We start from the raw sequence: 14,325 nt of genomic DNA on the forward strand, positions 1-14,325 counted from the left end.
TCTATGATCGGTACAGACGAATTTACATAATGAAGCCAGCTGAATCTGCGTCGTTGAAACAATGGATGTTTATTGACTACAAAGCACTGCACAAAACCAGCACCGAAAGTACTTTAATCGTAAGTAGTATTCAAGTTACTTGTATTTAGCCTATGTAAGTTTTATTGATACACCGTTTACCATTTGAAAACTATCATAAAACTACAGGCCTATTGTGTGAAGTGTAGGCTGACAACAACACGCGAAATGGTGATGTGAAAGGACTTTATTATATTAACATTTTGGATAATTATGCAGCAATAGTATATATAGTACAGTACCGGTCAAAAATTTGGACACATTACTATTTTTTATGTTTTTTAAAGAAGTCTCTTATGCGCTTCAAGCCTGCATTTATTTGATTAAAAATACAGAAAACAATTATTAAATATCATTTATTTCTATGGTGCAAAGCTGAATTTTCAGCATCATTACTCTTCAGTGTCACATGATCCTTCAAAAATCATTCTAATATGCTGATTTATTATCAATGTTGGATACAGTTGTGCTGCTTAATGTTGTTTTTGTAACCTGTGATACTTCTTTCAGGATTCACTGATGAATAAAAAGTTAAATGAGCTGAGCCACCGTTCTGCCATTGAACCCGGAAGCGATGCACTGTGTTTACAACGTCAACAGCGCAGGAGACTAACACAGAAGAGAAGAAATTGTTGAATAAAGTCGTTGTTTTTGTTTGTTTTTTGCACACAAAAAGTATTCTCGTCACTTCATAACATAAAGGTTGAACCACCGTAGTCACATGGACTATTTTAACAATGTCTTTACTACATTTCTGGGCCTTGAAAGTTGCAATGACGTTGCTGCCAATGGCTGGTTCAGAAATCTCTCGGATTTCATCAAAAATATCTTAATTTGTATTTCGAAGATGGACGAAGGTCTTACGGGTTTGGAATGACATGAGGGTGAGTAATTAAAGACAGAAACTTCATTTTTGGGTGAACTAACCATTTAACAAAAACACATTTTTTTTGGCACAGGCAATGGCATGTGTATTAACGATTAAAAATAATTAAATGGTGAATCCCAAATTCCATCCTAGCTGAAATTATTTTGGACAAGTTCCTGTCGAACTCTTAGAGCCTCTGGATCGACAGTGTCAGTGGGATCGATATCCTCCCCTGACTGGTCCGTGGCCTCAGTCCTCTCAAAAGTCCAGGCATCAAGGCCGGACTGCAGGGAAATATTATGTAGCACGCAACAGGCCTGGATGATATGGGAGCATTTCTCTGGGGAATACTGCAGGTAACCCTTTGCCCCATCCAGGCACCGGAAACGTGTCTGAATCGCTCTGAACGTGCGGTCCACAATCTCATGTGTCGTTGTGTGGGCCAGGTTATAGCGGTAGTCAGCAGGAGACTCCGGACTCTGCACTGGAGTCATCAGCCACTTCTTTGGAGGATAACGGTTGTCACCTGGAGGCCAGAGACAGAAAACACATTGCCATTTTCACATGTAAACAATACCAAAGAATTATTTGGGAAGGTCAAGAAAAAGTCTCACTCTGGGTCTTACCTAAAAGCCAACCTTCGTCATTGTCTTGCTCTTCAAACAGCTTTGCCACACTGGACTGCTTAAAGACAGCTCTGTCTGTCAGACTACCCGGCCAATGTGTCTCAGCGCTCAGCAGCAGTCCTCTGGCATCACATACTAATTGGCAATTGATTGAGTGAAATCCTTTTTTATTTACATAGGAAGAGTCATCTGCATTGGGAGCTTTAATGGCTATATGTGCACAGTCCACTACTCCCATGACATTGGGAATCCCTGCTATTCTGTAAAACTCCTCTTTAGACTGCTGCCTGGTGGCCTCATCCCTAGTGAAGCCAATAAACTCTGGTGCTTTCTCAATCAGAGCTTTGGTGACATTAGACACACAACGACTCATGGACGCCTGGCTGATGCCAATCGCATCTCCCATCTTGCTCTGGAAGGACCCGGTTGTGTAGAATCCCAGCGCTGCGAGTATCTGAACATCTGGACTAATGGCACGTGACCTCTGTGTCCGTCTCAACAAGCTGTCCTTTAGTAGTTCCACCAGGTAATAAATGAACTCACGTGGGAAGCCGAATGTTGTCAGTAGAAATTCATCCGACACTGTCTCGATATCAAATCGATCCAGTGTTTTGTGCCCTCGACCATGCAGCAGCAGGTCACAGTCTAAGATTGCAATAGAGATTGCCATTCCACACTCTCAGGAAGACCTATGGACAAATGGGACATATGAACGTCAGCGAGTGTCATGCAATGCCGTGTCAATAACTAAACCATCCAACACCCACATACACTTTTGAAATATATATATTAATTAATGACAGTCATTCATAGAACAGCAAATGCTACGGGGAACGAAACGTGCTAAATGTTTCTGCATGCATCGCTGCATTGATTTCTTCAGTGCGTGGCTGCTAACAGAAGCCTAGAGCCTATCCATTCCAAATCACATATTTTTATAACAGCATTTATCTCAAACTGGGCTGGTTAAATCAACCAGAGTTTGTCGCCTGGTAACAGCTGTACAGTACAGTACAGTATTTTACACAAAAACGAACGCAATTAACTCTTCATATTAATTATCTCCCGGTTAATAATTTATCACAGGGTGAATAATTTATCTATCTAATCGAGGACCACAAATGCAGTGGAAACAGTGCGAATGACTAAAAACGTTACCAGCGCCGGTGATTGTTTGTGTACGCCGACATTGAAATGTGACGTCACGCCACAGCCGTAACAAATTTCCTGTTCACTATTTGCATTTTCGATAGTTGTATTCGTTACTTTTGACAACAAATTAAGAGCGGGCAGATGCATATTCAAATATCCCATATTGTATGTGTTATTATAGCAATTGCAAACAGTTATCAGATGTATTTTAACCATTTTTCACTAAATAACGAAAGTGGTGTTGTTGAATCGGTACATGCAACACGTCATTCCTGACCTAGCCAAACAAGCAAAATAAACAAAAATGGGGCGCCCGTCAGTGTGTGATGTTGTGGTGCTACGATGTGATTAATTGAAAATACAGGATCGTTTAGGCTGCATTTGACCGTTTCACACAATCAGCTACGGTGAATTGCACCGTTAGCGTCACACTCTGCGTGTTAACAGTTGAATCTCCACTCTGTGATGAGCTGTAAGTATGTGCGCGTTTTGCTAAGGTGTTAGCATTGACTGCACAGACATTCAGATGGTTGTAAACAACTTGAGATGTTTGGCTGTCGAAAACAAATAGCGAGTCTGCTGTTTCAAATCTCGACTCGGATGAACTGCCTGTCAGTTGACATTGATTGTTAAAAATCTGCTTTTGAAGAGAAGAGTGCTGTTGTTATTGTTTTCTATTGAGTAACGTTACATGATTAAATGCTTAGTTAGAGGCGAGCTGTCAGAGATGTGACAGTATTAATGACACCACCAAGACATGAGTGAATTCGTTTATTATTACTATTGTTAAGGTGGGATGGTGCAAAAGATGACCCCACCACCATATTGTTTTTTCTTCTTTTGACTATACATGGCACACAATCCCAACTCAACACATTTGGGAACGTTAAATGGCTATGCTCTTTTTCATGTCATCTAAATATAAAAAATTTTAGTCAGTCGAAACAGTTTTGAGGTTAACTGATCCAATTTTATGTCTGTGGAAAGTATTGATCTGTCATCATTGTAGTATGTTGAATATTAAAGTTTTTGTGTCTTTGTTAATGAAGGATTTGTGGACAAATTAATGTTTTTAGATTTGTGGAGTATAAAAATATAGGCTAGTTTTTACTTTAAAGTGAAAAGATTATTCTGCCCTCAGAACAGAAGAACCTACTGACATTATTATTATTATTATTATATAATGTAATAACATTGTTATATTGTGTATATTCAGTAATTCCACAAGTTAGATGTTCATTTCAGACATCTTGGCTATTCATAAAACCTATAGGATAAACTCATTCAGTTTGAATTCAGTGTTGTTATTGACAACTTCAATTAAAATATAATCAATTAAAAATGCAGTCATGTGTCTGTTATAAGTAATCGAATAAACTGGGATTCTGCTTTGTCTGTAATCAGGTATTCTTCAGTTAAAAGAGAATAGATTATTTAGTATTTTACATTAATGACACTATCTCACTTTAATCTATATTAAGCAAAAGTAATTTATACATTCTGTAAAAGTTTACCAGTGGAGTGGAGTAAGATGGCCTCTTTGAATAATTTATATCAATTTCCCTTGATAACACTTTGGCTGATAAATTGTCATCTTGAAGATGTTGTATCTGAATATGTTATGATTGAAAAAATAATAATTGAATGTTTTTTTTACATTGTTCTTAAGGGGACATCTTCCCCTACTAATTGACTTGGCTTTTAATTATGCGTGTTATATACCTTTTCGATTACTGTGCTATTATCTGTCAAGTATATCAGCTCTTCCTCTGTTTACTGAGAAAACTGTCTTTCGTTTGTATGTCTTAGGCTTATGCGACAATGGATAGTGATCTGAGCCCACAGGACAAGAAAGACTTGGATAAATTCATCAAATTCTTTGCCTTGAAGGTGATTGCTTAAACAATACATTATAAGGTTTTGTTGCATCCATGAAATCTGGTCTCCCAGTCGACACAGAGTGATAATGTACTTTGTTTTACCTGTGGCTGTGTGTCTTTCAGACGGTGCAGGTTATAGTTCAAGCCCGACTTGGAGAGAAGATCACCACTTGCTCATCTTCATCACCGACCGGTTCAGACTGGGTAAAACACGTTTTGCTAGGGATGCTCCCTTTACAAAGAGGCCTGTTTTCTTTACATCATAACTAACATGAACTCTGTTTGTCTGTGTGTCTTTATGTTCTCTCTCAGTTTAATCTGGCAATAAAAGACATCCCTGAGGTGACTCATGAGGCAAAAAAAGCTCTTGCTGGACAGCTGCCTGGCATCGGCCGATCCATGTGTGTGGAGATCTCCCTCAAAACCTCAGAGGTCTAGTCTTCGTTTTTGTTCACTCACAGTATTATGATAAACATAAAACAAAATGTTTAAAATGCCTAAGATTTTGACTTGAGTATTAATAAGTTGTGTTTACCAATGCAGGGAGACTCCATGGAGCTGGAGACATGGTGTTTGGAAATGAATGAAAAGTAAGCACTCTGATCCCTTACACATTCAGATGTCAACTGCTCTGTGTAGAGGTTGGTACATTAACAACATATACATAACTACGGTTTGGATTTTTTTTCTAGGTGTGATAAGGACATTAAAGTGTCCTATACAGTTTATAATCGGCTGTCTCTGCTGCTCAAGTCTTTACTAGCCATCACAAGGGTGACACCTGCTTACAAGCTTTCACGTAAACAAGGCCATGACTATGTCATACTCTACAGGTACTCAACACACTTCCTTCAATGCTCCACAAAGCCTCAATAATACATGATTTCATGCAGGCAAAACATGTCCAATCAGATTTTGCTACATTTCTTGACACTGTTATTGAACTGAATCGAATCAACACTGAAGTGACTTGAGCTGAATATTATTAAAGCTACACTGTGTGATATTTTCCCCCATCTAGCGGTGAAATTGTATATGACTACCCAGTGAATATTAGTTTCTGTTCCTTTCAATTTCGAGGGCGTTTTAACTCCTACGGTGGCCGTATTATTCCAAGATTAACATGGTTTCCGAAGTTCGACTTCATCCAATTGCGCCTTTAAAACTATCACCTGTGATCCGTCGCAGCACAGATTTATGTTACAAGGTAAACAATACTTTTTCACCATTGACGTGAGGAAAAGTAACGCAAGTTATACTAGAGGTCGTTCTAGCGTTATGCACAACCATGCTATGATTAGACAAGCAACTACAGTATAAAACTTTTTATATTACACAAATAGGCTGAATTACCTGTCGAGAAGAAAGCAGGCAACTTCTGCGTCCGTTTTAAAATCTTTGCTCCTCATGAGCTCTTTCCATCTGGGAAAAGTTACTCCAGTATTGACTTTGGTCCTGCTGATTTGCCTGTCGCGTTGACGTTTTAATTCTCTCTTTCGCTTCCTTGGCGACTCTGCTACATGTCCTCGAAAATAGGCGTGATCCTCAATCAGCAATCTTTCAAATCTGCCGGCAGTCGCGAGTAATCTCCCGCTCGCATTCGTCTCTGTGTCACTGAGTGTAAAGCGCGAAATGCGAAGCTTGAATTTACAGGTATGTCCCTCTTTGGCTAATGTAGTTTCAAGATGGAGGGGCAACATGGCGACCGGCATTTGAACCCCTCACCCATATGTACTTTCAATGGCAGATTATAAACTTACGAGAATACTTTATTACTTGAAAAGAAGTAAATATACATTAATGAGCACATATATTTTTGAAAGAACTAAGTGTTTTTTGCTTAGAATCAACAAAAAAAATTACACAGTGTAGCTTTAAATGACACTATTGCTGTCTGTAGAGCTGCTTATAGCTGAATTAAGCTTGTTTCATAATTTAATTAACTTTGCACTTGTTTAACTAAACTGAATCCACACTGAACTGATTTTGCGCTGAATAATAATGACACTATAAACTTCTGTAGAGCTGCTTTATATTTGAACTGAGTTCGTTTCATAATAACTGAACTCTGCAACAATCACAGTGTTGAACTAAATAAAGAATAATAACACTTTTCTTTTTTAGAGCTGCTTTACTGCTGAAATTGTATTTGTTTAATAATGAAAGAACTTTGCAACAATAATACAGTTATTTCTTGTTTATTACTGTGAAGCTGCTTTGAAACAATCTGTATTGTATAAAGCTCTATATAAATAAATGAATTGACTTGACATTATCTTAATAATATCTCTTTGCTAGGATCTATTTTGGAGATGTCCAGCTGACAGGTCTCGGGGAAGGTAATACTGTGAGGAGCAAAATACTAATAAATGTTGTGTAGATATTCACCAGAGAGCTGTGGATTTGTTCAGATTCTTCACGTCTCTCTGCAGGGTTCCAGACAGTGCGAGTGGGTATTGTAGGCACTCCCATAGGCACCATCACTTTGTCCTGTGCGTATCGCATTAATTTGGCCCTCATGTCTTCAAGGTATACATTACAGCTTCCCGTATGCAACACATTTAAAAGATTGGGCATTCTGGTTATTGTAGTTTTGTGCTAGATGTCTTTGTGTTTTTTCACAGGCAGTTTGAGAGGACAGGCCCCATCATGGGTATTATCATTGATCATTTTGTGGAGCGACCCTTCACTAATATGGCACACATGCATCCTTGCAGTTACAGGTGTGAAAAATCATAGTACTCTACTGTTTAAAAGTTTAGGGTCAGTAAGATTTTTGTTTTACAATGTTACAAAAAACTTTTACAATTTTACAAAAAAATGTCTATTTCATATAAATGCTGTTCTTTTTAACTTTCTATTAATCAAAGAGTTCAGAAAAAAAAAATCCACAAAAATACTAAGCAGCACTGCTTTTTTCTGCATTGATGAGCAGTATAGAACCTCACCAGTATTGTTTAAAAAAAAAAATTTGTTTTTTATATATATATTTTTACAGTAGAAAGTTGTATAATAGAGCTATGTAATAATAGTGTCAGCTGTATAGAGCCTTTTTAATGATGTTTAATATATAAATATGTTTAAATTTGTGGGGGGTTTCCAAACGCTCAGGATGAGTTGAAATTAGGCTTGCTGCGATAGTCTGTGTTAACGGTGTTACGCGGTTTTCAGCCGCACACCGATTACATCACTTGCCCACCGCGTTGGCATGTGCCAGTATCAAATTTTCATGCTGCGATTAATTGATTGAGCTTTTATCAGGGTATACGGTATAATCACGATATTTTAATTGCACAAGAGAAACAGATGGATTGGGGGGATGAAAAAAAACGATTTTCAAAACATTTGGTAACTAAACAGAATTTTACTAAGTTTTGTGACTACATGTTTTGAAAAACACTGATTGATCGATATTTTGTATGAATATTTACCTTTCGGTAAGTTGTACTGTATCTTTAAATAAAAAGTAACAGATGATTGGTTTACTTGAACTGAGAGGCGCTAAAGCTACAGTCTCACGGTGAATGAGTGAGAGTTGGCAGCCCTGCTTTTAGAAGGGGGATACAATCGTCGGCAGTGTTCCTCCTTGGAGTATGGGGTCTCTGCGGAACAAAAGTGGGCGTTTCTAAATTTGTGGGTGTTTTCAAACTAGTAGGTGTTTATAAATCATGCAATGAAAATGATGCCCTTCACCCAACCCGACCCCACCCCTAAACCCTACCCTCTCTGTGACTGTGACGTGGGCAAATCAGGTAACACGGTGGAAAACGCCCCTCTGTTTATGGCCTCGCCCACTGATCTGGTAACTCCTATTACTGTCCTGCAGAGACCTATACTTGGCTCCTTCCGAAATGCTTCTTCTCCATGTGAGGATTGTTTACATTAGACTAGAGTGCGCACTGCGCCGCATGCACACAGTGCTTATACATATGGGGATTGTTTACATCAGAGTGCGCACGTGTTTTGCGCAGTGTATTTTTTAAGCGGTTGATGGAAAATAAGCTATTGCGCGTTCTAAAAATCTAAATTCTGATCTATTATTTTTCACGGTATTTTGAAGGTCCCGCGATAACAATATCGTGCATATTCATTACCGCGATTTATTGCATTACCGACTACAACTCCGGTGTTGACACGCGTCAATGAACCGGTGGGAAAATGTCCTCACCGCCACATCCCTAGTTGGATTTAAACTGTTAATACCAGTGTCTCACTTTAACACACTGATAGTACAGAGATTCAAACTGCTAACTGCTCTCTTAACCTCTTATTTCTCTCTTAGAACTCCTGGAGAAGATGAGGGAGGGACTTATGCAGGAATAGAAGACTCTCAGGAGGTGTGCACCACATCCTTTTCCACCTCCCCACCATCACAGGTAATGCCGTCACTATCACCTACTCATCTGTCCCATCCAAAGTAACCCTTTACCATCATCTTTGTACAGGTCAAGCCTCAATACAGGTGCAGTGCAGCCTGTAAGAGATTAACTGTTAACCTCTCATAATGGATAAGCTGTTTTCATTCAAGAGTCTCATTCTGTGAATGTTATCATTCTTTATATGTGATTATGATTTTTTTATTTTATTTTTTTATTCCTCCAGTCACAAAAATAATCTGAGACGGCTGTGTAGTAAAAATCTGAAGTGTTTTATTCCCCCATTGTTTGGTTAGACTGGTGTCCTAATTAGTGTTGTTATTGTAAACTAAAAATAAAACAAATAGTTTTCAGTATTTGAAAAAACTTCAAATAGAATTTTTGCCTTGGAAACTGAAATAAGTTGAAGTTGAAGTACTAAAATCACTAAAACTGAAATAAAAATAAATTAAAGTAAAATAGATATTTAAAAAAAACGAATACAAAGAAAAAACGTAACAAAATAACTAAAATGTAAACTAAAATGAAAATGAAAAATGAACGTTTAAAAATAAAAGCTATTTCAAAATATTAATAAATATTAAGATTGTATATGAATAATACTAAAATAACACTGGTCTTGCTGTACTGTATGATATTGCAGGGTTCAGAAGACGAATGATAACAAAGTCAGTACGGTCATAAAATACCATTTATGTGGCCATAGCATCAGATAGCATCAGATTCTCTGTCTCCCCATTATCTCTTTCTGTGATAGTGCTTTCATTTCTGTTGCCCTTGTTTTTCTTCCTTTCTCTCTTTCTTTCTTTCTGTGTGCATGTAGTGTGCGTGTACTGTAAGTAAGGCACATTTTAAGACACCTAAGCCGGCTCTGATGGCCACACTGAAGGTTCCCCTCATGGGGCTTGGCATCTCACAGCAAGTGAGTCCTGTGTGTGTGTGTACACGCATGCAGCTGGTAGAATAATTACAAAGAGTGTGTGTGGCCTGGCCCAGTAACCTATATTCCACTGCTTACCCTTCATAACCTCGTATAACCTTTTAATTAAGAGGGTTATACAGTAATACCCATCCAAGAGTTTGTTTGCACACTGCAGTCGCTGCTGTCTTCTCCTTGAGCTCTCCTGCCTGCTGTTTTATTTGAATTATTATTGTGTTTGCTCTGACCACTTCTCTGTTCCCTCTTGCTCTCTGCTCTGCAGTGAGGTTAATACAGGACCGGACTTTAAAAGTGCTTTTAATCTGACATTTGACTCCCATTGTGACATGAATCTCTCTCTGTCTCTCAGCTGTACAGCTCTCGTCTGTCATATCAGACTCCTGCCCTGGGAACTGTGGATTTGTGCCATCCTACGACTTGTACTGCTGCTGTACATCCTCACCAGGTACGGCACACACACTGTCCTGACTCCATGCCCTTCATCCCCTCTGATGTAGACCAGCTGCTGGGAATTACTGCCTACAGAATTGTGTGTGTATGTTTGTGTGTCATTCTGCCCTGACCAAGGTGGCCATGTGTGTTTCTCTACCTAATCAGATGGTTGTGCCGGGTAAAGAAGGTGGAGTCCCACAGATGCCGGCTCAACCTAATCATGGCACTGCAGCTGAGCACGGTCGTATCCCATCATGCCCCACTGGACAGTCCCATCAGCCGGCACCGCCCACATCCTGTGGCAGGTAAGAGTGTGAACAGATTCTGTTCAGTACTGATTTTTTTATTTGTCAATTCAGCAAAGTTTGAATCCATGTTTGTGTGTGTGTGTGTGTGTGTGTGTGTGTGTGTGTGTGTGTGTGTGTGTGTGTGTGTGTGGTAGCGAGGTGAAGACTATGTGCCCTTCTGATGCTCCAGAGACAACCTTTACCAGGAAAGTTGGAGCTTTTGTCAACAAAGCCACCACACAGGTTAGAATACACTTACAAAAACTATCAGAACATTCCATCATCAATTAATGTTCTTTGAATTTGTTTAAAAGATTTCATATAAAATCTTTTTCTGCATTTAGATGAACTACTGATTTGTTTAGCATAGAATTACCGTTTAAAAGTTTGAGGTCTGTGAGGTTTTTATTGTTCTTGAAGGAAGTCTCTTATGCTCACCAAGGCTGAATTTAATCGAAACTATATAGGCTATATAAAAAATACATTATTACAATTTAAAATAACTGTTTTCTATTTTAAATATTTTCATTACTCCAGTCTTCAGTTGCATGATCCTTTAGAAATCATTCTAATCTGCTGATTTGCTGCTCAAGAAAAATGTATTATTATTATCAATGTTGAAAACAGTTGTGCTGCTTAATATTTTTGTGGAAACTGATACTTTTTTCCCCACAATTCTTCGATGAATAAATACAAATCTTTTCTTAAATTAAAAACATAAATTTAATGCAACCTTGCTGAATAAAAGTATTCATTTCTTTTCAAAAATTGTACTCACCCCAAACATTTTAATGATAGTGTATTCATAAGCCAAGACTTGCTAATAACATAAGTATATGATATATAAAATGTTACTGATAAATGCAGTATACACAGAGAATAATGCAACTTTCATGTTTAGTTAGAGGTAAAAAATTGCATTTGTTTATTTATTTGATGGGGACAATGCATTTTAATGAACATTAGTATAAAATACAAAATGTAAATAAGTTGGATTATAGCAACATTGCTAATTAACATCCATAGTCCCTAGGCAGGTACATACAAGGACACGTACTCACATATACATAACACTAATAGACAAAAACTCCAAACACATTATTTAAAATGTCTAAGTAAACTTTTTACACATCTGGTTCAACATAAGCCACTTTGTAAGGTGATTTTTAATATGTAGAACACTGTCTTATTGACTGTGGTAAGCTATTCCAATAATTACTCCCTATTACAGACAACTTTTTGTCCAAAAGTGGTTCTCCTAAATGGCACCTCGCAATCCCCTCTAATGATAGACCTAGTACCAATGCCACAATCCGTCCGCTTTTTTTATAAATTCATTTAACGAGGGTGGGCCAAGCCTGCAAAATGCATTCTGACGTGTTGTGTACGTGTTACTCCAGGTGACGACAAACAGTCTGGATCTTCCTTTTGCTGCGTTCGCTCCAAGAGTCTATGACCTGGAGGAGAACGACCCAATGGTATACTTAAGTAAACCCACTACATGTCCTTAGCGTGCAGCTGCGTCCTCCACTGTCTCTTCATGTTTTTCTCTATTTGCAGGTGCACCCTCCTCCATCCCCGGCCCCTTCATCTCCTTTGCAAGGCAGCCTGCACTCAAACAGCTCGAGCCACAGCGGGGGACAGCCACACGACGACTTTGTCATGGTTGACTTTGTAGGTGCACCACAACATGATACAAAAAAAATTGTTATCAAGATCTACTTTCCTCTAGAGATATTGAGAGCTATATTGCAGCGAGCACATTGAAAGGCACAGCATTAGCAAAACATTGAGTGAATGGGGACTGATCAGAATCATTAGAGAGGTTTGACAGCAAAAGGGAGTTTATCAAGCCTTCACAGAGCAGAGATAGTGAATCAGACAAGTCAATAATTCATCTGAAAAGAAGCCTAGACTCTGACCTGAGAGAAAGCTCCAGATGATTGATGTTTAATAAATCTAAAGAAGACTTTACTCTTCTGTATTTTTATTTCATAAGTACAGTGTTAAATGATGCAGTATCCCACGCCAAATGGACTCCTTTGAAGCTAGTGAGTGTTGCCTCAGAGAGGCCCAAAGAGACCTGCTTGAGTCTGTTTATGCATGACAGAGCATAACTGTGTTGATCAGAGCTATTGATTATTGAGCTAAAAATCAATACAAATGTTACCAGAGAGAGAAAACCAGAAAATACCATCTTGTTTTGTGTGGGCAGCTGAGACATGAGAATTGTACTATGAAACCAATTGTGTAAACAAGCAAGTATTTATTTAGTCAAACCTTCTTAGAAGTATAAGGTAAAAGACAGATATGGTTCATATTGTGTTTAAAGACCAGTTCTGTGTTTACGTGTGCCGAACAGAAACCAGCGTTCTCTAAGGACGACCTTCTGCCAATGGATCTAGGCACTTTCTATAGAGAGTTTCAAAACCCTCCTCAACTCGCAAGCCTGTCCATTGATGTCAGCGCTCAGTCTATGGCTGAGGACTTGGTGAGAAACAAACACATATTCGCGTCACAGCACATTCTGAACATTTTTGCAGTCTAAATGGGACAGGATGACCTTAGCAAGAAAGGCATGTGAATATACATAGGATAGATTATTTAGCAGCAAACCAGGATTGGTGTTAAAATAATAATAAAAAATGTTTTATGGTGTGGATATTCAAATTAAGAACTATTAATTAATTGCAAGTATTATTTAAGTGTAGTTCTTTTAGAAACTGAATCTGTATACAAACTATATATACTGTAGGGTGACTGATTCATTATATTCATGTATGATGTTTTAACATCTGTAACATTGTGATGTGTTTATAGTTAAATGTTTGGTAAAGTGAATGTATTTGAATTTGTATATGAATGTATTTTTGCAGGACTCTCTTCCAGAGAAACTGGCCATTTATGAGAAAAACATTGACGAGTTTGATGCATTTGTGGACACCTTACAATAGAACAGAACAGAGATTGCATCCTTCACAACCTCTTTACTCATCCTGCTTCCTTCACTGAGGCGTCAATCTTTTCATTAACAATCTTTTGTGTCAGTTTTACAATCTGCAATGGTCTATAAAGAGAATCATCATTAAGGGAAAAATGTGAACTGGGGTACAGTATAAGATGAATCCACTGGCTTGGTGACAGCATCTGTTAAAGGAAGAGCAACATTAATTCTCCCACCCGTGTATTTATTAAGATAGCAGAATTGTGTAAGTAATGCTCACTGTAATGAATGTATAAACCTGTACCAGCCTTTATTTTTGTTTTGCTCATCATAACAACACATCCAGCACACTGACTAGTCACTGCAGATTTCTGAAGTCTTTACAACATTAGTGAGGGAAAATCTGAGAATATGTCCAGTTTAGTTTTATAGGCTTACACATGAATGACACTACAGTGAACATGGACAACAGTGAATTGTGAATCTGTCTGCTTACCTCCTTCCTCTAAAAATGCATTTGACCATACCTTTTCAAACTTTCTTTAAGTAGGGACAGTTTATCATTACTACTTGTCAGGTCTTTGAATGGTGAGGAATGTTTTTTCTTGTCTTTTTTTTTTTAAAAAAAGCTTATGTTGGCAAGTCACTAGGAGCTGGACCTTCTTTAATTATTTTAAGTGTCATCGTTCTCCCCCTCACTTTGTTAATAAGGCATGTAAATGTTGTGTAATAAACTGATTTA

General features: G+C 38.1%; 2 protein-coding genes across 3 annotated transcripts; one reads left to right on the forward strand and one right to left on the reverse strand.

The window, feature by feature from the left end:
• Nucleotides 1–50: 50 nt before the first annotated feature.
• On the reverse strand, nucleotides 51–2,796 carry harbi1 (harbinger transposase derived 1). The gene is made up of 3 exons (XM_082161767.1): nucleotides 2,731–2,796; nucleotides 1,573–2,261; nucleotides 51–1,472 (listed from the first exon to the last, which is right to left on the reverse strand). The coding sequence occupies exons 2-3, from the start codon at nucleotides 2,240–2,242 to the stop codon at nucleotides 1,096–1,098; spliced, it is 1,047 nt and encodes a 348-aa protein (XP_082017893.1). The 5' UTR covers nucleotides 2,243–2,261; nucleotides 2,731–2,796; the 3' UTR covers nucleotides 51–1,095.
• A 201-nt stretch (nucleotides 2,797–2,997) lies between these two features.
• On the forward strand, nucleotides 2,998–14,199 carry atg13 (ATG13 autophagy related 13 homolog). 2 transcript variants are annotated; one of them, XM_082148539.1, is made up of 17 exons: nucleotides 2,998–3,196; nucleotides 4,534–4,614; nucleotides 4,728–4,808; nucleotides 4,917–5,036; nucleotides 5,148–5,194; nucleotides 5,297–5,437; nucleotides 6,903–6,943; nucleotides 7,016–7,133; nucleotides 7,229–7,327; nucleotides 8,887–8,980; nucleotides 10,270–10,365; nucleotides 10,518–10,657; nucleotides 10,795–10,882; nucleotides 12,040–12,117; nucleotides 12,200–12,313; nucleotides 13,002–13,130; nucleotides 13,516–14,199. In XM_082148539.1, exons 2-17 carry the CDS (start codon nucleotides 4,546–4,548, stop codon nucleotides 13,591–13,593), a joined length of 1,533 nt encoding a protein of 510 aa, XP_082004665.1. In that variant the 5' UTR covers nucleotides 2,998–3,196; nucleotides 4,534–4,545; the 3' UTR covers nucleotides 13,594–14,199. The 2 variants fall into 2 exon arrangements, with proteins under 2 accessions (XP_082004665.1, XP_082004666.1); XM_082148540.1 differs by having other exon boundaries at nucleotides 2,999–3,196; nucleotides 7,037–7,133.
• The last annotated feature ends 126 nt before the right edge of the window (nucleotides 14,200–14,325 follow it).

The sequence above is a fragment of the Leuciscus leuciscus genome (genome assembly GCF_965113295.1).
Source record: "Leuciscus leuciscus genome assembly, chromosome: 2".
Taxonomy (NCBI): Eukaryota; Metazoa; Chordata; class Actinopteri; order Cypriniformes; family Leuciscidae; genus Leuciscus; species Leuciscus leuciscus.

Coding starts and splice junctions, on each gene's coding strand:
- harbi1 (XM_082161767.1), bottom strand. CDS start 2,242: ATGGCAATCTCTATTGCAATCTTAGACTGTGACCTGCTGCTGCATGGT. Junction 1,473..1,572: donor TGACGAAGGTTGGCTTTTAG/GTAAGACCCAGA, acceptor TCTGGCCTCCAG/GTGACAACCGTTATCCTCCA.
- atg13 (XM_082148539.1), top strand. CDS start 4,546: ATGGATAGTGATCTGAGCCCACAGGACAAGAAAGACTTGGATAAATTC. Junction 6,944..7,015: donor GCTGACAGGTCTCGGGGAAG/GTAATACTGTGA, acceptor GGATTTGTTCAG/ATTCTTCACGTCTCTCTGCA. Junction 10,366..10,517: donor CTGCTGTACATCCTCACCAG/GTACGGCACACA, acceptor CTACCTAATCAG/ATGGTTGTGCCGGGTAAAGA.